The sequence below is a fragment of the Copidosoma floridanum genome, unplaced genomic scaffold, assembly GCF_036245765.1.
Source record: "Copidosoma floridanum isolate Cflo_tuat_1 unplaced genomic scaffold, Cflo_Japanese_pri ptg000006l, whole genome shotgun sequence".
NCBI classification, from domain to species: domain Eukaryota; kingdom Metazoa; phylum Arthropoda; class Insecta; order Hymenoptera; family Encyrtidae; genus Copidosoma; species Copidosoma floridanum.
The window spans coordinates 15,865,421-15,886,553 of NW_028321883.1; the positions used below are offsets into that span (position 1 = coordinate 15,865,421).

The following is a 21,133-nucleotide window of genomic DNA, read 5'->3' on the forward strand; positions in this document are numbered from 1 at the left end:
CCGCGAGTACGCTGCTTTGACTCGGTAAAGGAAAGAAAACCAAAGAGAGAGAGAGAGAAAGAGCGGTGCAGCCCCGAGAATATAGAACAGCACGGGTCACGTGGTGCATGCAGAGCAAAAATCGTCTACTGCTACAGTGCCCGGTTTCTGCGCATGCACGCCTGCACATGCCCCCCCCCCGTCCCCGCACCCTCTCGCTAACACCTGCTTCATCATCATCGAGTAGAAGGGGTTAGAAAATCCTACACCCTTATTTCTTAATCCCCCACGCCTGAGTTTTTTAATGATTCTTTATTGATGAGAGTAATTTAAACAAACAGCGATTCGTATAATCACCATCAGGCAATCGGTCCTTCGGCAAAGACCAAAAAAAAATTATTAGCTTACTCGTAGCCTGAATTCGTTTGAGGGTTAGGTACGATTTTTCTTCATATTTTAGAGTTACATCCCCATAATTATATTTTTTCATTCCAGAGATTGATTTGAGCGTTGCACACTCTGCTGACAGATTGGCGGTTGCGTAATGCGTACGTGTTACACATGCGGGGGGGGGGGAATATCGCGAACGGGCGCGCTTAAATTTACCGCGCCAACGAGTACCGCTGATGTCAAGTTCAAAGTGAAATTATAGTCACTGCAGCTGGCAATAGCGCTTTCTTCGCCGCGTGTGATGGCTGGATTTTTTTTTGCCCATAGTCTTTGGCTAAAAAACGTCATGTTTCAGCAACAATTGTCGATCTTAAACATGCATAACTGTGAATATTCACAAAAATCATCCATCCGGTGAAATCACGTTCCATCGACTTGCAGACGACGTAAGTGCAAGGTTGCCGGGTGTGTGTGTGCCCCCACGCGGGCTCCACAGAATGGCGGGACGCTCAAAAAATGGGCAAATTCCGAGTCAGGGCCATGCATCCTGCATGCCATGTCAGACAGACGCGCTCGTGACCGAGTTAGGTATAGAATATAATATATGATGTTGCACAGCCTCTTTGACCGCTCGACCATGCGCGCAACGTCGATCTACATATGGATGTGTATATCGTGCAAGCGAAAAAGTGCAGTGGTGAGTACTTATAGTTTTCTTGTGTCACCGCCTCCTTCACCGCGACGACGGCCGATCGATATATGATTTTATAGTGTGTAGAGATCACTGGGACCGTTACGTCACGGATTCAACGAGTGTCAATGTTACCCCGATTGCTAATTTGAAACAAACATGATACATCGCGAGGTTTTTTTTACGTCTTTTTTTGTCAGCATGAAAACTTTTAGAGACAGCAACGAAATGTGGGAACCGATCGATATGTTCTTACGTAACAAAAACGGCCAAGTAGTACACGAAGGCGGTGCACATTTTCGCGCACGGAAAAAGTCGAATTCTTGGCGACGCGATGATGTGTACTTATGTTCTACATGATTGAAATTGAACTTGAACTATAGCTATCGCCTCGCCAATCTATTTTTTTTATTCAGCATTTCACCACTTTTCCTCGATATCATTATCTAGGTTGTTTTATTTTCTTTTTCATTTCTAACGTATCTGTTTCGAAATAGTAGTACCAGCATGTTAAATAAAATAGCGTAACTCAATACGATGAAAATTGCAAAAGTAGGAATTTAATCAAATAGGCGGGCTAACAACGCTTTTTCAAACATTTACTATTCAATATTTATGTGTGTTATCCGCAGTTAAGTCCTTCCATGCAAAACTAAATGAAGCAAGTGTACTAGCTTGATATCATTTTAGTTGAAAATTAAAAGATCTTGCAAAAAATCAATTGAATTATTCATTTTCACCATTCTGGCATTTCAAAGCAATGAACAAATGTGTTTCAAGACAATATAGCAGCAGCTTAAAATCCATAGTCTCTACCGTATAAAGTAAGTCCAAAGAATGCATAGACTCATAGACCAGATATTGAAATACATGAACCAAAGCCCCTGTGCTTTTGTCTAATTTTCGTATATTTTTACATTATCCACAGGTGTACCCGACAACGATTATTCTGTATATACCAGAGCAATATACCACAAAACAAGAGAGACATGAGCAACGCTACCAAAAGTGGGAGCAAAAGACGTCGATGAAGCGGGTCAGCGGAGCGAGTCACACGCAGGTATTGCGCAAGAGCCACACAGATAGATAGAGCACCGAGAAGAGAGCTCCTGGCACCGCTCCAGACGTCTATATACATGGAAGAGAGGGAAAGAGAGCTTTAAGAAGAGCACGCGCGTGCGAACTTACATGTGCGGAGAGACACGTCAAGCTCTGCGTGTGCCTCTGCTGTTTAAAAAGAACGAGAGCGGCGTTAAAGTTCAATGGAGCAACATTGAGATGCAGCGCGCGCCCCGGTATTTAGGCGCGGCACCAAGGACCATCGCGGGGTCGTGCGCTTGCAAGCTTTGATATGATCGTCCAAACAAAAAGGGAATAATGCTGGTGTTTCTTTTTTTCTTCCTTTGAATGGGCCATTCGTCGTTGTACATGATATGCATCGGCGATGGTGCGAGCACAAGGAAGTCAAGCAACTGTTTGCCGATGTGGGTCAATCGATTATTGTTTTGCGCTCTTTCTGTTTCGTGTCCTACATGTGCTGTACATGATTCGAATAAAAAAATACTCGCAAAATGTCCTGACCAAAAAAGCACTTTGGCTCATGCCAAAGGAGTGCCAAATCACGCGACTGCGCGTCAATACACGCACACGTATATAGGTACATATGCGATTGAGGAGGAAAGGGCCTCGAGTATACTTGATAAGTTGTTGTACATGTATACATCTCGTCATGTTTTTGACCTTATTCCTCCGTCACCCGGCGCTTTTTTTTGTTTCGTGTATACCTAGGCATGTTCCACGTATACTGAATATTTTATTGGTGCCGTCTTCTTGGCGTTGAGTTGACTGGCACCTCGATAAATGTTTTCGGTGCGATTGTGTGCACCTGTTGTCGTCACACGTGACATTTCTTGGCTGGATGTTGTACTTTTTAATTAATACATTATATAATCTTATAGGTTGACCCGTGTATAACTTGAAAAAAATCTACAGTCGCCCGCACGTTTATGTAACTAAAATTGGAGTCGTTGTGATGTACGATCGATTGGCTATGAATCAGAACTGAAAGTTTTAATTATAAAATCAGTGCTACCTGTATATATAAGCACTCAGGGATGAGCTATAGCGGATTGTTATTTATAAAATTATATTATTGGCAAGCCGTGAAATGTAGCACGTGTACAACAAGTACCATTATGTAACTTTCTTCAAACAATTTTCTCGCCTTCCATCGATGAGTGTTTAAATAACGTGCACTTTATTCACATGTCATTGTCCCTTATAATTATCGTGTGCACTCAACTGGATGATAGTTCATAATGCATGTGTATACAATTATGTTTCGATGTACACCCTGTAATATGTGAATTGCATACTCGTACGAGCATTTCAATGTCGTTTGGCTGAACTTGATCTATACTTGCGTTAATTAAAGTAGGATGTATGTGTATACCTCTTCATGTACGTATATTATATACAATACACCGAGTGGCTTATCTTTCCGAGCAACATGAGCTAAAAGTATGGATGAAGAGAGTGCATTCTGCATGTTTTTTCTCTCTCATCGTGCATCGCCTTCATTTATCGAATGATTTCAATGCCTCTCGTGCGATTACTTCCTGCAAGAGATAAAAGCTGTCATGTCGAAGCTATACGTGTACATATACCTCCATAGTTTTGTTAAACGAGAGAGAGAGAGAGAGTCGACTGACGGTTTTGCAACGATTTTATGCAGCTGTATGACATTTCTTTTTTGTTTCTCGTGAAACAAGTGTACCAAAAGAATATGGACCGACTTTTGTTTAATTACTCTAGATATACCTAATCACCGGCAAACGTGTAAAAATATAAATCATCGTGCAGCACACGAGCGCGGACGTTGCAGCGTCCACGGCCCTGACGGCGATATTTTTGTTTAGTTACATGTCGAGGGAAAACAACAACTGCAGTACTTTTATCTAAGCGTTTGTTTTTTTTTTTTTTTTTTCGCCACTGTAAAAACTATCTATTATCCAACACTCAACCCCCACAGCTGATTGTTGATGTGGAGTACGTTAAAATAAGAAGCAAATAAAAAAAATGAAGCCAAGAGGGTGGAATATATTAACGAAAGTAAAGTAGAGTGAACGAGAATGGGTTGAGAAACACGATACCTATATATACTGCGCGATGTCATAAATATGTAGGTATATGTCGGAGCGAAGCTGAGCCGTATTGTAAAGTGATAAGCTTCGAGGTTCGTCGAATTGTCGAGGCTATGCGACTCTCTTTCTTTGCATATACAATATATATATATATATATAGGTTACGAGCGAGATAAAGTTACGATTACGATTCATCGGCGATGCAAAAAATTTATTGTGGATATCGGAGGTTTAGCTATGATCTCACAATCGTCGCCCGTATCTCAGGAACGAAGATTGAAAAGTTATCTTTCTTTTTTTTTTTTTTTTTTTTTGTCACGCCTGTGTTATCGATGCACATGCATTTTGAGATGCTTATACGTATGTAGGTATAATCCAAAAACATTCTTTTGCTGATGTATATCTTTTTTTTATATTAGAGTGTACTGACCTTAAAGTATCATCATGTGTGACGTGTGCGAATATACGTAAGAAAGATTATTATATTGTGTAAATTCGTAAAATTCTCCTTGTATATGGAGATGTAAGAAAAAAAAGTTAAATACAATTAAACGAAAGGAGGATTTTTCTCTTGTACGGACCCATATGCGTACAAGTGCTAAACAGTGATGTGGTACTCATTGTTTGGGTAATCAAAAAATAATTCCTCCTGTATACACATGGCACATGGCAAAACAAACAATACAATATGAGTGCCAGCAAGGTAAAGGTGAAAAACAAATTTGGCTTGTGGAGGGTAAGCCTATAGCTTCATGTATCCCCCTCGTTCCTTCAAATACAAATATATATAATTTTTTGCCGCATGCTTATATTTTAAATATAGAATAACACTCCGAGTGTACCCCACGTATAATACTCAAACAACGAGCATTATGTATCTCGTTTGGTCTAATTTTACCGTCACTTTGTTTTGATAGCGCGCGCTGCACGACTCATCGCGACATTCAAAGCCTCGTCTCCTCTCTGTGCACAATAGATATAAGTACAATAGGTGCGCGTGTTATTCTGGTTGGGCCACCTGACGCATCCAAACTATTCGATCTTGAGGAAATTGAAGCTCAAGCTTATATATTGACAATCGCTTCGAAATTAGATTTCATTGTATATATACGTGTGGGATGCAGTGCAAGTATTTATTCCTTCCTTGGAGGGATATGAGTACTGACCTTGGGCAGTATAACTGTCTGAGTAACCGGGTTTACACGTAATAACGCACATTTACTTTCAAACATATAATTACTGATCGACGCCTCGTTGTTGTTTTTTAATGTACCATATTCCGCAACAAAAGCATTGAATTTTGTTTCACCTTTGCTGTCCCACGAGTACATGATAACTAAAAAAAAAAAAAAAAAACTTAATAAAGCCTGATACACGCATTTCTAAAATTCAAAATTAATTTTTTGACGAGACCTTAAATAGTTTTTTTTTTATGGATTCTTCATTTACTTGAAGAGAAAAAATCCATTTAGTCTCTATTTTTTCATACGCTACGATATAACTTGTAACTTTGTGTATATATACCTTTTAACAAAAGTCCATCTCTCTGTCTGATGCACCCGATATCAAAGTTATTCGGAAAATTTACAAAAAGTATTAATATTATAAGAATGTAAGTAATTATAACACTAGGTAATATGTTGTATAATAAGGTATAATGTTAAAGCTGATATAATTTTTGCTGGATTCGAGTGCAAGACCATTGAACTTTGCGCAATAATACTTATAATTGTTAGATGAAGATATTTCTTCTAAGGATTTGACGATTCCGTGGCTAAACTTAATTTATGCGGCTTGTAGCTGGTAACACATTTTATTTTGTACGTATATATGTATAAAGGTGTAACGGAAATAAAACAGATTTAGATGATAATGACCAAAATAAAGTAGTTACTAGCCATCGCAGATTAATGAAATGTTATCCACACAAAGCTCATACTAAACATAAGATAATTATTACTTCAAAATAAAAAATTAAAAAAAAAAAAAAATTTTTTTTGGCACCTTTATCTTAACCATACAACCGCAAATATACTACTTTAATCAACTAATCTTGGCTCGGTACAATTGATTATTATTTACTTGTAAGTAAACAAAAGTACATTTCATTTACTTACATAATTTTTCCAACAATACTCATTTATTGTTACCCACCGGATGTAAAAGTAGAACATTTTAACGGTACCGCTAACCGCTAATAAAAATAAAACGGAACAATGAATAAGGTGGCGCCATCGTACGACTCCATTGGCCACTACCACTACACACAACCCACGCAATGATATATAGCGACTGCCCGACCAGCTGAGTCAGAGTTCTGTCTAATAAAATTTTTCGCCAAAAAGAAAAATAAACACAATAAGTATAAAAACACGCTCTGCCTCTCTCACTGGAAAACGAGGAAGGAGCAATTTAGAGGAACCAGAGCGTATAAGTATATATCTCTCTGTACATCCTGATAAAAATATAAATATATGATATACAGAGTGCGTGTGTGTCAATGAAAGCCGGAGATTTTTCTTTATAGGATATTGAGGGAACGATGACTTCATATAATTGACGCATCCCAAGGTACTTAATTAATCTTCATGGACGAACATTATAGTGCTTGTTTAATTAAAGATTGTGCTGAGCTTTCGTTGGCTACGTAGAGATTTTTTTATTAAATGACAGTGCAGTGTATGTATGTGTGATTGTGTATGCCTCCCTCACTTTACTGTTATATTGACATTGATTGATGAAAAATCGTGGATTTTAAATTGAAAGATGTATCAGTGATAGTGTCAAGGTATTTAAAAAATTTGGAATTTGATCACCAAGAGACCCCTTAAAAGAGTTTGCGGTGTTTTTGCCACTTTGGAGGTTATGCACTCGTTACACTGTACTCTGTTTTCGTGCTTTCATTTCATTTATTATTGTTTAATTGTGCCTTTTTTTGTTCAAACTTTTATATCAAAGATGTATTTGGCTTATTTTTCAATGTGTTAAAATAAATTTCTAAGGGGAAAAGTGTTGTATTATTTCATTTGCTTGCATGATTTTTTTTTTTTTCATATAAACTTTATATCTCTCTCTGTGAGTATTTACTAACAAAGGCAATTTCAGAGCCATTGTTTATTATTTGCACAATACCCCGGTGGCCGCGCTCCGAGTGACGGGCTTGCTCAATTTTTAATTTATAATAAACTTGCGTGTTCTTACAACAAAAGAAGTTATTTAAGTTGCTTTACTCAAGAAATTTTTTTTTTAATTTTTAATTGAAAAATTATTAACTTCAAACACACGGAACATTTGAGTGAACGTTTTGTGTATTTCATTCATTTTTTTCGTAATTTTATTTTGGTTATATGTGTAGTATATTGATTTTTTCCGTGATATACTTGAGTATTTACGAAAATTGTGTGTATGAGTACACTATATGTATATATATGTATATATTGTCTTCGAGGTAAATCTCTAACTTAATTATCTTAAAAATAAATCGATACAAACAATTGTCATTAGTGCATTTCATTGTGTAGTATTTTTTGTTTAAAACACAATGTGTAAATAAATATCGAAGCATTCTGTGTAATATTTAACTTTATATGAACGAAATTGGTGTGTTGACTTTTTTATTGTTAGACTGAACAATATTTTAATATTTATATTTAATGAAACTAAAGAGAGTTGTATTTTAATATTTCTTTAAGTACATTCAAGATCATAGCTGAAACATTTTAAATACTATTTGTACTTGATACTTCTGTACTTGAAAAAGATACTAATATTAAAAAGTTAATTCAAAGATATAGAAATTTACAAAGAACCAAATCGATAAGTCTTCTAATTTATTGTTCCATCAATGTGATTATTATGATTATCACTGAACAAAAACTAAAATGAGAATAATTCTTATTTATTTTTACAGAGATGACTTGACAGCTAAGTCAAAAGATGTTGCCTGAAAGTGAGGCAAACATTGAAAACCTGACAGAAGGTTTGTAAATCTAGTTGTGAGACAGCATAATCCTATAATAGCACTAGACTATGTTTGTTTAAATTACTGTGTTATGTCAGCTTAAAGCATCTTTGTTGTTTATCCAGTATTTTTAAAGTCATTATTTGCTTTCATACATATTTTATATATATTAGAAAATATAATATTTACAATTTTTTTGTACATTACACAGATATTGTTTTCGTAACGCAATTCGTAATTTTGTAGGAGGAGAAAACCAGCCACCTGGAGAAAACAGAGTACAAGATGGTAAATTGAACATGTACTATTTATGATGTATTCGTTATCGTATTAAATTGATTTAAACTCTATAAATGTATCGAACAGAAAATTTTTTATTGTTAAAATCACATAATAAGTATTAATTACCTTGCTTGTGTAATCGAGAAATGTTTGTTAGTACAATGTGAAAATTGTATGTTTCAACTCAAACTAAAACTGTGCATGTAAAAAATATATTATACCGCATTGACTGTTCATGAAAAAAAGGGAGGTATTACAACATTAAAATCAGCTTTTTAAGTTCTCATCCGTTTTTGCAACGCGCAAAAGCTTTAGCATACGGTCAAAGTCAAGTATAGCTATTAACTTGTTGTAATTAAGTTAAGGTATGTCGTGGGCATCTGTTACGTTACAAAATGGGGCTTCATTTCCTAGTCGGTTTCAATACAGAGTTGAGAATTAGCGTCTCGCTAACTCTTTCCTCCAAACTCACTAACGATTCACTTGCCAAACAACAGCTCGATAGATGATATTTCGGTCACGCCGTGCTTTTGCTTAGTTTTGTTTATCTTTATCTTTTTTTCGCTCCAAAGTCACCATGAAGTCGTAAAAATTTGTACTTCCTTAATATTTCTCTGTCCTTATCGCACACCAGAAGCCACCGAATCGCGAGTGGTTCAAACCGAAGGACTCAATGAGGGGACGGCGGAAACAACAAGCTTCTCAGGACTATGTCAAGATACGCTCGTGAGTCAGCGGCTAGCCGGTCAAGGGGAAGGCAGTGATGCAGCGAGTACGCACACCGCGAGTACCTCCATGTCCGGCAATGGTCAGTTTTTTCTTTCTTTTCCATTTGACGCTTTTAAAAATTACTGTTTTCTTGGCTCTTGTTTTGGTGTAATTCAAAAAAATTTATGTTATTTGTTTGAAATTTTATGCATCATTTTTTTTTTCTTTTTTCCAAATGAATATCCAACGATTTAAAAATCGGTTATATTTATGTTTCGATATCGTCCCTATGTTGTTTACTTGATTTTAAAAATGAACTTCAGTTTCATGAGTCATTTAAAATTGCCTCACATTTAAAATGTGATAAGTACCGAAAACAAATTAAGAAAATTCATAGCTTTACCAAAAAAATGAGTAATTCTTTATATACAAGCCAATCACTTGCTTTTTGTAACGATTAACGGTAGTCTTAAATTATAGTTGAAATAACAGGAAAGGAATGCGTTTTCTTTGTTGAGCTTTTCATTGTCATCCGAAATAATATTTCAATCAATCGGTTGCATGAAAAACACCCAATCCACTTGAGCGTTAATAAAAAAAAAAAAAAAAAAAAAAAAATACCTACTTGGCAATTAAATCGTTGCAGAATCATACTCGAGCACAGCGAGTACGGTGACGGTTATTCTACCTTGGGGCGTGCAAAAAGAAACAATGAAGCCACAGCAGCCGGGGGACATGGATCTGAGGCCGGGTGAATACGTGATGCGATCATTGTTCGCGGATTTCACGAATCAGGCGGAAAAGAAGATGGAAGCCGTCATGACCGAAAACGTAAGCCCATTTGAAGCTCGCGTATTCCCTTTGCTTTCTTATTAAATGCTGATTATTAAACTTTTTCTTTTTTTAGGAAAAATCTTTGTCCAAAGTTTTGCAGAGGGGCGAGGACGCTCAGTTTGATCAGCTCTTGTCGTCCTTTGGATCGGTGGCCGAATACTGTCTGCCATCCATTTTGCGTGCCCTTTTCAATTGGTACGAAAGACAACTTGTGGACCATGGAACGGATCAAAAGAAGCTTGCTGCTGCCAAGGAAGATCAAAAAGGAAAAAGGTAAGTATGAGGTTGAAGTGGGATCAAGTTAAATTGATTCAAATGTTTATTGTTCATTTCTTTTGTCTTCCAGTATTATGTATACCATTGTATATAGTACACAAGTATCGGCCAGTGGTCAGGAAACGGTTGAGAAGACTGAAGCAGAATTACTTCAGGAGAGGCGAGATTTGGCTGTGGAATTTATATTTTGCCTAATGTTAATAGAAATCCTGAAACAGTTACCATTCCATCCCGGTCACGAAGATTTAGTGTCTTACATTGAAAATATTGCCTTCAAACACTTCAAATATAGAGAAGGGTAAGCACGTATCTTTTGATTATACATATTTTTTAATGATCTATTCTTAAGCCAATTTAAAAACGTTCTCGCAGAATTCAAAACGAATCAAATGCAGTAAACATTCACATAATTGCGGATTTGTATGCCGAAGTGATTGGTGTATTAGCGCAGTCTCGTTTCATGTCGGTTCGAAAGCGTTTCATGGTTGAATTAAAAGAACTGAGAGCCAAAGAACCTGGACCACATACGACTCAAAGCATAATTTCTTTACTCATGGGAATGAAATTTTTCCGAGTGAAGGTAACGCAAAGTTTGATTTTAAAAATTTATTGCTTATTTTTTTACTTCCGCTTTAATGAATATTCCAGATGGTACCAATAGAAGAATTCGAGGCATCCTTTCAATTTATGCAAGAGTGTGCCCAATATTTTTTAGAAGTAAAAGATAAGGATGTAAAGCACGCACTTGCCGGTTTGTTTGTGGAAATTCTCGTTCCTGTTGCAGCTGTACGAATAATTAATTCTTAACAATTAACTATTCTCACATATTTGTTTGCATCGAATAATGGAAAAATTTTACAGGCTGTTAAAAATGAAGTGAACGTACCTTGTTTGAAGAATTTCGTCGAGATGTTGTATTCTACGACATTGGACATGTGTACGAAAAACAAGCATCGCCTTTCGCTTTTTCCCTTGGTCACTTGTCTCCTATGCGTCAGCCAAAAGACGTTCTTTTTGCAAAATTGGCACTACTTTTTAGCGATGTGTCTTTCTCATTTGAAAAATCGCGACCCTAAAATTTCTCGCGTCGCTCTAGGTAAGAATCGAAAATGTTATTCCATTGAAAGTCCTCGTGTCAACATAATTCGATCCTTCTTGTTTCACAACAGAGGCTCTCTACCGTCTACTCTGGGTCTACATGATCCGCATCAAGTGCGAGAGCAATTCGGCGACGCAAAGCCGACTACAGAGCATCGTCAACTCGTTGTTTCCCAAAGGCTCGAAGGCTGTGGTTCCGCGCGATACACCGCTCAACATCTTCGTAAAAATCATCCAATTCATCGCGCAAGAACGCTTGGATTTCGCAATGCGTGAAATTGTTTTCGATTTGCTATCGGTCGGTCGACCCGTAAAGATCATCCTCACGCCGGAAAGAATGAGCATCGGCTTGCGTGCATTTCTGGTCGTTGCTGATAGTTTGCAGCAAAAAGAGGGCGAGCCACCCATGCCGAGGACCATGGGCGTCTTGCCCAGTGGAAATACCATGCGTGTCAAGAAGACTTATCTAAACAAAGTAAGTACAACTTTCACTTATCGTCTTAGGCTTTCATCCATACGACTCACCAGCATTTTTATTTACACTCGATTTTTTCCCTTCAGATGCTCACAGAGGACACGGCCAAAAGTATCGGTATGTCATCCTATTTCCCGCACGTCCGTCGCGTCTTCGTCGACATCTTACGCGCCCTCGACGTGCACTACGGGCGGCCTCTGATGATGACGAGCACCCAAAACGTGAACAAAGAGCCAGATGAGATGATAACCGGCGAGCGCAAGCCTCGCATTGATCTGTTCCGCACGTGCGTAGCCGCCGTGCCTCGTCTCATCCCCGATGGTATGACCGGTGCCGAGCTCGTTGACATGCTCTCTCGACTCACCGTGCACATGGACGAGGAACTTCGGGGCTTGGCTTACCAGAGTCTCCAAACGCTCGTGCTCGACTTTCCCGACTGGCGGCAGGACGTAGTGTTTGGCTTCACGCAGTTTCTCTCCAGGGATGTTCAGGACACGTTTCCCCAGTTATTGGACAACGGACTGCGCATGCTGCTGCAGCTGCTTACCTGTTGGAAGAACGCGCTGGCCAATCCGAGCTCCAAGGCGAAAGAACAGCCGGCAGCAACCGATGTTTCGAGATTGAATTCGCGCGTTGTTGATGCCAGCGTGAAAAAGAGCGAGGCAGGACAGAAGGTCGAGCCGGTCTCGAGCATCTTTCACTTGGTCGAAGGCTTTGCTCTCGTCATGCTGTGCAATTGCCGATTGTACCCGCGACGGCTTGCCGTTCACATACTTCGAGAGATCAAGATTTTGTTGAAGAATTATGGTGAGTATAATGTTGTTGTGGTTTTTTTGTATGGGCACCGACATTAATTTTACACGACCAATGAAAATTTCTGCCTTTCGTGAAACATCAGCTAGTCTAGAAGACGATCAGCCTGTGATTGATGTGATTGATGCCTGCTGCCCGGCAGTTCTCGAAAAGTATTATCACATGCTTCCACCCGCGGAAAAAGCAGCCGCCGCATCGACGCCAAATGTAGATTTACAATGGATTGCCGATCGCAGCAGTTGCGTTTGGACGGCTGGTACGTTTAAATTTTTTGCACTATTTTTCAATCCACGTATTTGTTTTTACGAACGTTATTTCTTTCCATAGGATTCCACGACGAAAACAGCACAAAAAGTTCCTCATTGTTAAATTTAAGTGGAGCCGATCCTTGGAGCAGTTGTTTGTTTGCATTTTTAGAAAAGGACAGAGTTTTGACACTGTGTCCAAATGCTGTCGCTCACTCGTGGCCTATTGTTTTTAACCGAATGAACTCGTTATTCACCGTCGTAGATCCTACGTAAGTTTTGAATTAAAAAAAAAAGTTTTTTAATTTTTTTTTTTTTTTTTTTTTTTTCTAATGCTACACTTTATGAATTGTAGTCCGGTAAATGACAACAGAGCGTCCCTTTTACGAAGTTCTACGGCCATTCGCAAACCCGTCAACGAGAGAGATGTTTACATGCACGTTTGGAAAAACTATTTGACGTTTGGATATCGGGTTGTCCCACCCATCCCAAGTCCGATAATTCGCTGTGCAAGCCCAGATCTCAGCTTGAGGTAAGATTACCTTGCAATATTTACGTATACGGTAGTAGAGTCTAATTTTTATTTTTACTAAACGTCGCGTGACGTAAAAAAAGCCTGATGTGGATTTATGTATCAAAGATAATATTACTTTGTAATATTTTGGTGGAATGATTACATAACTTAAAAATTAAAATTGTAGCCCGTAATCGTACATTGTCCTATGAATCGATGTTAGTTTTTGGATTAATACATTGTTGTCTTTATTCATCATTACTTTATTATTTAACAAATAATGGGTCCTGTGTGCTTGTAGCATTTAATAAATATTTTTGCGATGATTATTACTAATAATAATAGAAAGTACTTTGATATGCATTTTTGCACTGCAAGATTTATCGTACTTTGTTTAATACCTTAAACTGTTGCTTGTTTTAAATCAGTTACCAAAGTAAATACTACTTTTTTTTAAATGTAACGAAACTTGCATACATGATTTTTTTTCTATAATTTAATCAAAATATTTGTTATGTAAAATTAAATTTTCATTAATAGTAAGTTATTTCCTGATAATTTATTTTTTTTTATTTCATCGCAAACATTGAAAAAATGCAATGGAAAGTATTGAATACCCTTGCCTTACTTGAGTGACCGAATCAACACTCGTACGAGAATCACCTACTTCGCGCACATGTTACGCAATATAATATTCTTTGTCTAATTAACAAAGTAAATCGAAAAAATTTTAGTTTGACATGAGCAATAAAAAAAATTTTATTTGCAGTGGAATCCTCTTTAAACTTTTTTTATTAAAATAATAGAAAGCTTTAATCAATTTTCTTTTAATTAATTGATATCAACAGTTTACTTGTTTTTTGATTGATTAAGAGAAACAACCGGAATTTTCTAACTAACAAAAATTGTAAAGTTTTTAAAAAGTCAAACAATCGTTTCAAAGCATCTAATTTTTTTTTTCCATTCTGAACATATAACTAAAAACTTGTAAATTACGGAAAATAAAATATTTTTCTCTACAACTTAAACATATACGTTTTTGCTTAATTTAAAAAAATACAATATATTTAGAGAATTTTATCCAATACTGCAAAATCAAAAATGTGTACTGTGTAATTATACGTTTTATTCTGGTAATGAACATAGTAACTAAAATAAACGAGTTGTACTTTGTAAGAAAAAAAACTTTTTCTAATGTAACAAGCAAGCGCAGCTCGTGTCTGATCAATTATTATTTAAAATTTTTTTACCCCGAATATAAAGTACCGTTTAATTTTAATTATAAAAATTACAATGATTTATTGAGAATCGATGGTTTTACCTTATTACATACAATAAACGAAAAACGTAATATCATTATTATTGTGCTAAAATGACAACTAGAGCGTATAATTTTTGCAACTCTACTTTGCCTGCAACCTTCTTTATTAATACCGCATGGAACTTATCGTTGTTATACCTGTATATTTATTAATTTCAATATTTATATTACAATAATTCTATAAATGTGATGTCGAAACTGTACACTTTCAAAAAACAAAAAGAAAAAAAGAACAAAGGGAGCAGTTTTACTTTTTTAATTTAAAATTGAAATATGTCGTGAAATTCAATAAAATATTATTACCGCACGAAAGCCAAAACTAATTGTAGTAATATTGCTAGGGTACAAAGTGTTTGTATTGTGTGCGCCGAGTCACGTATTTTGAAAGCGAAATTAATCCGGACCAGCGTAAAATGACACCGCGCGAGGGTTGTGAACCCATTGTTTTCCCGGGAGTTAATTAAAATCAAAGTCGACGCATGAAAAAAAAAAAAAAAATAGTAGTTTTCGTCAGATAAGTGCCATCGTCTCCGGGGCTATTTTGCGACCCAAGGGATCTGCGAAGCAGGCCCGAGGGTTCGTAAGGTTGCCCCGGTGGGATGGAGCTTATGTGGCGAATACCATTTTTCCTACCTTGAGAATTTTTGAGAGGCTGGTGTGCTCTCGGTAGGAAAAATGGTATTCGCCACATAAGCTCCATCCCACCGGAGCAACCTTACGAACCCTCGGGCCTGCTTCGCAGATCCCTTGGGCCGCAAAATAGCCCCGGAGACGATGGCACTTATCTGACGAAAACTACTATTCTTACCATGGGCCCAAAGTGCAACTGCCGCTTTGCGCCCTCGGTAAAAAAAAAAAAACATTATACGCGACTCGGGCAACACCCTGCAACAAGCGCGCCCTTCAAGCGCCCATGTTTGTACTTTGTGCCCTAGTGACGTAATGTACGAATTTTCTCCAACAACCGAAAGAATGCCCGCTGGGTTGATTAACATTACACGTCAAACACCGTTGTGGCAATAAATGTGTAAAACACCCAAAACCCATGATATACGTAACCATATACCATACGTGTAAAATATAGTGGTCAGCATACGGTGGAGTTTGGTGTGTTGTGCATGAGTAAGGAGTTGAGTCAGAGCCTGGAGAACCTCGGCGGGGCCCAAACCCTGCCGGGCCGCTTCTCCGTACCGTCCATATCCGGCATCTACACCAGGCATAAGCGGACTAGGTAAGACTAGCTCATTGTGAATTCGTTGCCGGCCGGCCGATAAATTGTGGCAAAAAAAAAAAAACAACTACGTACCGTTCACAGAGCACATATTATGTGACACCATGATATACGTGTGAATTCTTTGAAAAACACACGCACGCTTCAATATACACGCATACACAAGCAAACTCTCACTTTTGGCATAATACATAATGACCATGTGTACTCACTTTGTGTTGATTTTTTTTGTAAATTATTTACCCCCCCCCCCCTTGAGTGAAAAGTGAATCATGTTTCATTCCGGCTGTCCCCTGTAAATAGGCTTACATATAGATGATACATTTTTTACTTTGTTTCGAAATTTCGTGAGTTTTTTTTTTTCAAATTTACTTCATAATACTTAAGAGTATCATAAATTATTTATTCAATTCACGACATTCCTGTAGATTCTCCCCGTATTTACATTAGATAGGGGGAAAAAGGGTTTGGACGTATAACGTTTTTGTGACATCTCGTTCCACACGTGTTACTGCAGATAAAATTTAAATGACAAAGTAGAATGATATCTTAAGAAATCATTATGTACGTATCGCATAAAAAATTACATTTGTTGTTTCGTTTCCAACCAGCAAACAGTGAATTTTTTGTAAAGTAGTATATTTTTCGTGGAGTGTTACGGTAGTTTCCAGCCGAGTACTTTCCCCACTCGTTCGGCGATTAATTTCCTCTGGACTGAACGCAAATCGATGAAACTTGTGTTGAAATAGTCGTTCACTTTGACAGTAGCCCACGTATAATAGTACGCGGTTGTCAATGAGCATTACCAAACATTTAAACATTATTTCAATTAAACTTATGTAATTTTACAGAATAAATAAAAACTTTTTAACTGCTACGAAGCTTCGATTTTACGAACAACCCTCGTAGAAGTATGAATTGTGGTTTACACGCCCACTAAACATATAATCAACCGAAACGCATGAAGAACATTTTATTGTAATAAAGTCATGTTACTGCTGGTGAAAATGCTTTATCATTATTCAACCTTTGCACGTAGCCCACATAACATATTATGGGCCATTTCACGAATACCTTATCTTTATTTTTTTACAAAACGTTGCATGCTTAAGAAAAATTTTTATTTTTTTTAAAGGATTTAAAAGTAGTCAGTTGTAGTTGCAAATATACAAGTCCAAAAAGTTGTGGTAGGACCTCACGTTAATTTTCATATACTAATCTTATACCTCGCATCAAAATATTGCATTTTTTCTTGAAATGACCCATAACACAAGAATGGCCTGGCTTCGCTTGATTCATTGTATTTTTGACTTCATTCTTCTTCTTTCTCAATCTATGTAGCATTGGCATTGTAATTTTTTTTTTTTTTTTTTTTTTTTTTCATCGTACTTCGTAGAGTAGACTGGTAAATATAGGTGACGGTAATTATCCTCATTATTATCAAGCTTACATTTACAACGATTTTTCAACAATATTTGGCAGCTTTGGATGATTATGGATTTTATTTTTAAATCCGAGTCTTCGTTTTCAGTTGAGCAATATCGTCGTTTATATTTGTGCAAGTACATTTCACGAGTCAAAAAATAAATTGTTATAATATTTCATAGGCTATTTATTTTTGGCCCTGCACATTCAATTTCAAACCACACTACTTATGTTTGATTATTTATTACGGTTCATTGTTACGATTAACTTCGTGGTAAAATTTCAAATGAATTCAGTATCGTTAAAATCACCGAAAAAACCTGAGGTGTACGGTAGAAACATGTAATCGCATAATTTATAAAGATCTCGAATTTTTGCGCGATATTGCTCGACGAGAGGATGGACTTACGAAACGCCCATCCAAAAAAAACATCGTGTTACCATGATTTTAATGGGAAGCAACAGCTACCGTGTGCACATGGATTATTGGTCGAGCTGTTTCTTGATTTGCACGAATATTGCAGCTCGTCGCCGGACAGCCTGTCAGCCGAGCGAGGAGACAACAAGTCCCCAGGTACGAACGCCAGTCCGTCCGCCCTTTACAAGCTGACGGTGCCATTGCTCAGGTGCGAAACCATCGATGTGCGCGACGCCGCTGTACACGCCATCGGCAAAGTCAACGCCGATGCTCTCAAGTAAGTGGAACGTTGTAAAAAAATAACAAATTCGTTGTTTATTTCCGATGCGCAATTCAAGATAAACATCATCATAACGTTTGGTTTAAAAATTACCGGGTTAGACATTTTTTCACTTATCCCTTTTTAGATTTTTGAACTATCAAAATTTGCACGTTGAAAATGAAATTGCAGATCCAATTGCATAATTATACAGTGCATCGGTCAATCAATTTCGGTATAAATTTTAAATGGTACCATACGAATGTACCATAGAAACGGTTTCAAATTTTTCAAATTTATTTTAATGGTGAAAAATTTTCTCCTTACTCAAGCATAAGCGAAGCAGTACGAAAATTATGTTCATTTCGGATACAGTTGAAAGAAAAAAAGTACGAGATGAATTTTAAGACAGTACCTTAGAAAGAAAAAAAAAGTTGAATCCAAATATATGAAAATAAAGAAAAAAAATAATCGGTGCGTTGTGGATGCGTATAGGGATAGAGTAAACTTCGCCACCAGTCAAGGACATATGGTACAATGTAATACTTTCTCGAGAAATTCATGCCCCATCAATACAATTAATCTCTCGTCACCGTGTTAATACACAGACGTATATACATTGTGACCTTTTATATATCTTTCTGTCTCTGCCCCACGCTGTTTCTATAGATGCACGGCAATAAGCCACCGGTTATTACGAAGGAGACGATAGGGGCGGAAAATGTTGCTGATTAAAACCGGGCTTTGTTACTTTAAGGCTGGTGTACGCATCGAACAAGAAAATAATACGAAATAAGCGCGCTACAGTAAGCACATCCGAAAGATAGTTTTTTAACATACTATGCGGAAGGGAAAAAGGGCACTGTCATACAAAATTCGTAAAAATGTGTCAGATGAACGCGTTTGAACCAATGTCATCCGGACAAATACCTCCGAGCGAGCTTTTTCGTACAGCTATTATACTCACAAACAAAAATTTATCCACGTAGGGATTTAATGGAAGAACTGGTGCCCTACATCCGAGAGGCAGTCGACCGCAAGCAAGAAAACATGAGGCGACGCAGGCGTCGGGATGCCCTTAGATTACAGCTCGTTCGGGTACTCGAGCTCATTGCCGAGTACGGTACCTTCGGCATTTGGTAAGCTATATAATTTCCACGCAAGTATGAAATATTACATCTCCTTCTCCATCATTGATTTCATTAATTATGTATACTAATGATTTATTCAAATGTATCGCCAGCGCGTTTAATACTATGTATGTTTATACGTCGTACGCGTATTTGTCACGTGTTTTTTTTTTTTTTAATGAATGGGAAAAGCGAGCCATGTAGTTGATTCCTAGATTCCAATTAAAGCGTGAATAAGGTCCTTCTCAATTGTTTGACACGCATTTACCTATACTGCACACAAGTATAATTACACGTGGGTTGGGCAGATTGAGAAGTGGACTTGATCAATTATTGTATACACATGATCTCGCACACAGAGTAAGGTGTGGCGATGACAGATTACATTTGATATTTAGCGGGAGTCTTTGATATACCTAAATCATTGTTTTGCTTGTCCCTTTGTTTATGGTAATTGCGCAGCCCAGCTGTACTGGATCGAGAGACGCAATCCCTTCATCCGACCTTCGTCGAGTACATCGATGGAGCTCGAGTGTACCTGGAAAACGAGAACGACAAAGAAGCCCCCGCCGTCAAGGAAATTAAACTGCACTTTTGTAATTTCGTGCGAAAAATGCTCAAGAGCTTTTCGCGTGAGTAATTTCATTTTTTTTATTTTTTTTATTTGTTTATTTGTATAGGTTTTCGGAATTGCCCATTTCACGCATATATTATGTATTCTTGAAATTATCGTCTTTTCATTACCATCGCACAACAACCGTTGTGTACATTTGTTAGCCATGCGTTTAAATATCCGAAAATATTTTCGTACTTATTTTAATAAAAGCACATTACGAGTGGTAAAAAATAAGGGAAACTTTGATAAAAATCAGTTGAAGCCTGCCACGTGCTGTTGAAACGCGATTTGCGGCGCAACCTGTTCACTCAATTCGCGAGCTGGGCCGGACCTTACGGTAAGCCATTGGCGAGCGGTCCCCTTGTCCCCGACGACGACAAGTGCTCGGACCTCCAGATGTCGGCGCTGCAAGCCATGAGTGGGCTGCTCTGCTGCGGGGCTTGCTTCAATCCGCCGAGTCTCTCAGAAGAGGGATCTATACTCTATCAGTGGGTGGACCTCCTACTGTCGAGTAAAGACGAAAAGGTACAATTTATGGACGCTATTATCACGGGCAGGTGTACAGGATCTCATGTTCAACATTTTTTTTCTTTTTTACCATCACGTTTACTGACAATGAAAAATTCGGCGTTAAAATCTGAACTCATTAAACAAAAGCAAATTTAGGGAAAAAAGGGTCTTTAGTTGTTTACATCGAGTACGGGTATGCATGTGAAATTGTTTCTCTTAGATTTACAATCTTGCTCGCGACACTGTTGTTCTCCTGCTCGAGGGTAACCCCGATATCGGAGCGCTCCTAGATTGGGTGGTCGACCGTTGCTATACCGGACTACCTCAAGTGGCTGACGGTTGCTTCCTAGCTCTGGCTACCATCTTCAGCGCTCGGTAAGTTTGACTTTTTCCACTAAAAATAAAGTAATTCAATATTACTCGTTTTAATACCAAGTAGTTCAATCATGTACCTATTTATGTACATAATGGTGGTACCTATCAAATTAGAGCAAATCTTGAAAACCAAACCGATATCAAGAATTACGATTTTTCGCACGTATACGCGTATACAGGTGCATTATGTTTTATTCTCCTACCTTATTGCAGGGAATACCCATGCGATCATTACACGAGCATCATAAACGTGACGCTGATGAACACTGGCTGCCCCAGGGCTCCGGTCCAAGAGGCCGCGCTCCAGCTGCTCCAACTACTCGAGCAGCGCTTCTTCGGCAACGTGCGAAACTTGCCCGCACCTGACTCCGAGACCGGTGAGTGCACACATTTTTATCACTCCTCCACGCACAATTTCAAGTATCATTTTGTTGGTACC

The 21,133-nt window shown here is 37.8% G+C and overlaps 1 protein-coding gene across 6 annotated transcripts in view; it reads left to right on the top strand.

Moving 5' to 3' along the window:
- The first annotated feature begins 6,619 nt into the window (after window positions 1–6,619).
- The window catches only part of fry (microtubule binding protein furry), a 42,880-nt gene continuing 28,366 nt past the window's right edge, over window positions 6,620–21,133 (top strand). For 4 of the 6 annotated variants that reach the window (XM_089598247.1, XM_089598249.1, XM_089598250.1 and 1 more), the window contains exons 1-22: window positions 6,620–6,774; window positions 8,114–8,182; window positions 8,411–8,452; window positions 9,081–9,254; window positions 9,801–9,985; window positions 10,062–10,261; window positions 10,335–10,562; window positions 10,637–10,844; window positions 10,913–11,050; window positions 11,126–11,360; window positions 11,434–11,837; window positions 11,924–12,644; window positions 12,736–12,906; window positions 12,978–13,167; window positions 13,251–13,427; window positions 15,815–15,961; window positions 17,911–18,081; window positions 19,053–19,202; window positions 19,656–19,825; window positions 20,066–20,334; window positions 20,540–20,694; window positions 20,908–21,071. In XM_089598247.1, the coding sequence (XP_089454373.1) occupies window positions 8,140–8,182; window positions 8,411–8,452; window positions 9,081–9,254; window positions 9,801–9,985; window positions 10,062–10,261; window positions 10,335–10,562; window positions 10,637–10,844; window positions 10,913–11,050; window positions 11,126–11,360; window positions 11,434–11,837; window positions 11,924–12,644; window positions 12,736–12,906; window positions 12,978–13,167; window positions 13,251–13,427; window positions 15,815–15,961; window positions 17,911–18,081; window positions 19,053–19,202; window positions 19,656–19,825; window positions 20,066–20,334; window positions 20,540–20,694; window positions 20,908–21,071 (4,342 nt within the window). In that variant the 5' untranslated portion in view covers window positions 6,620–6,774; window positions 8,114–8,139. Of the gene's footprint in view, window positions 6,775–6,912; window positions 6,992–8,113; window positions 8,183–8,410; window positions 8,453–9,080; window positions 9,255–9,800; window positions 9,986–10,061; window positions 10,262–10,334; window positions 10,563–10,636; window positions 10,845–10,912; window positions 11,051–11,125; window positions 11,361–11,433; window positions 11,838–11,923; window positions 12,645–12,735; window positions 12,907–12,977; window positions 13,168–13,250; window positions 13,428–15,814; window positions 15,962–17,910; window positions 18,082–19,052; window positions 19,203–19,655; window positions 19,826–20,065; window positions 20,335–20,539; window positions 20,695–20,907; window positions 21,072–21,133 lie in introns of those variants that run through there. The other 2 variants (XM_089598248.1, XM_089598251.1) reach the window with 2 other exon arrangements.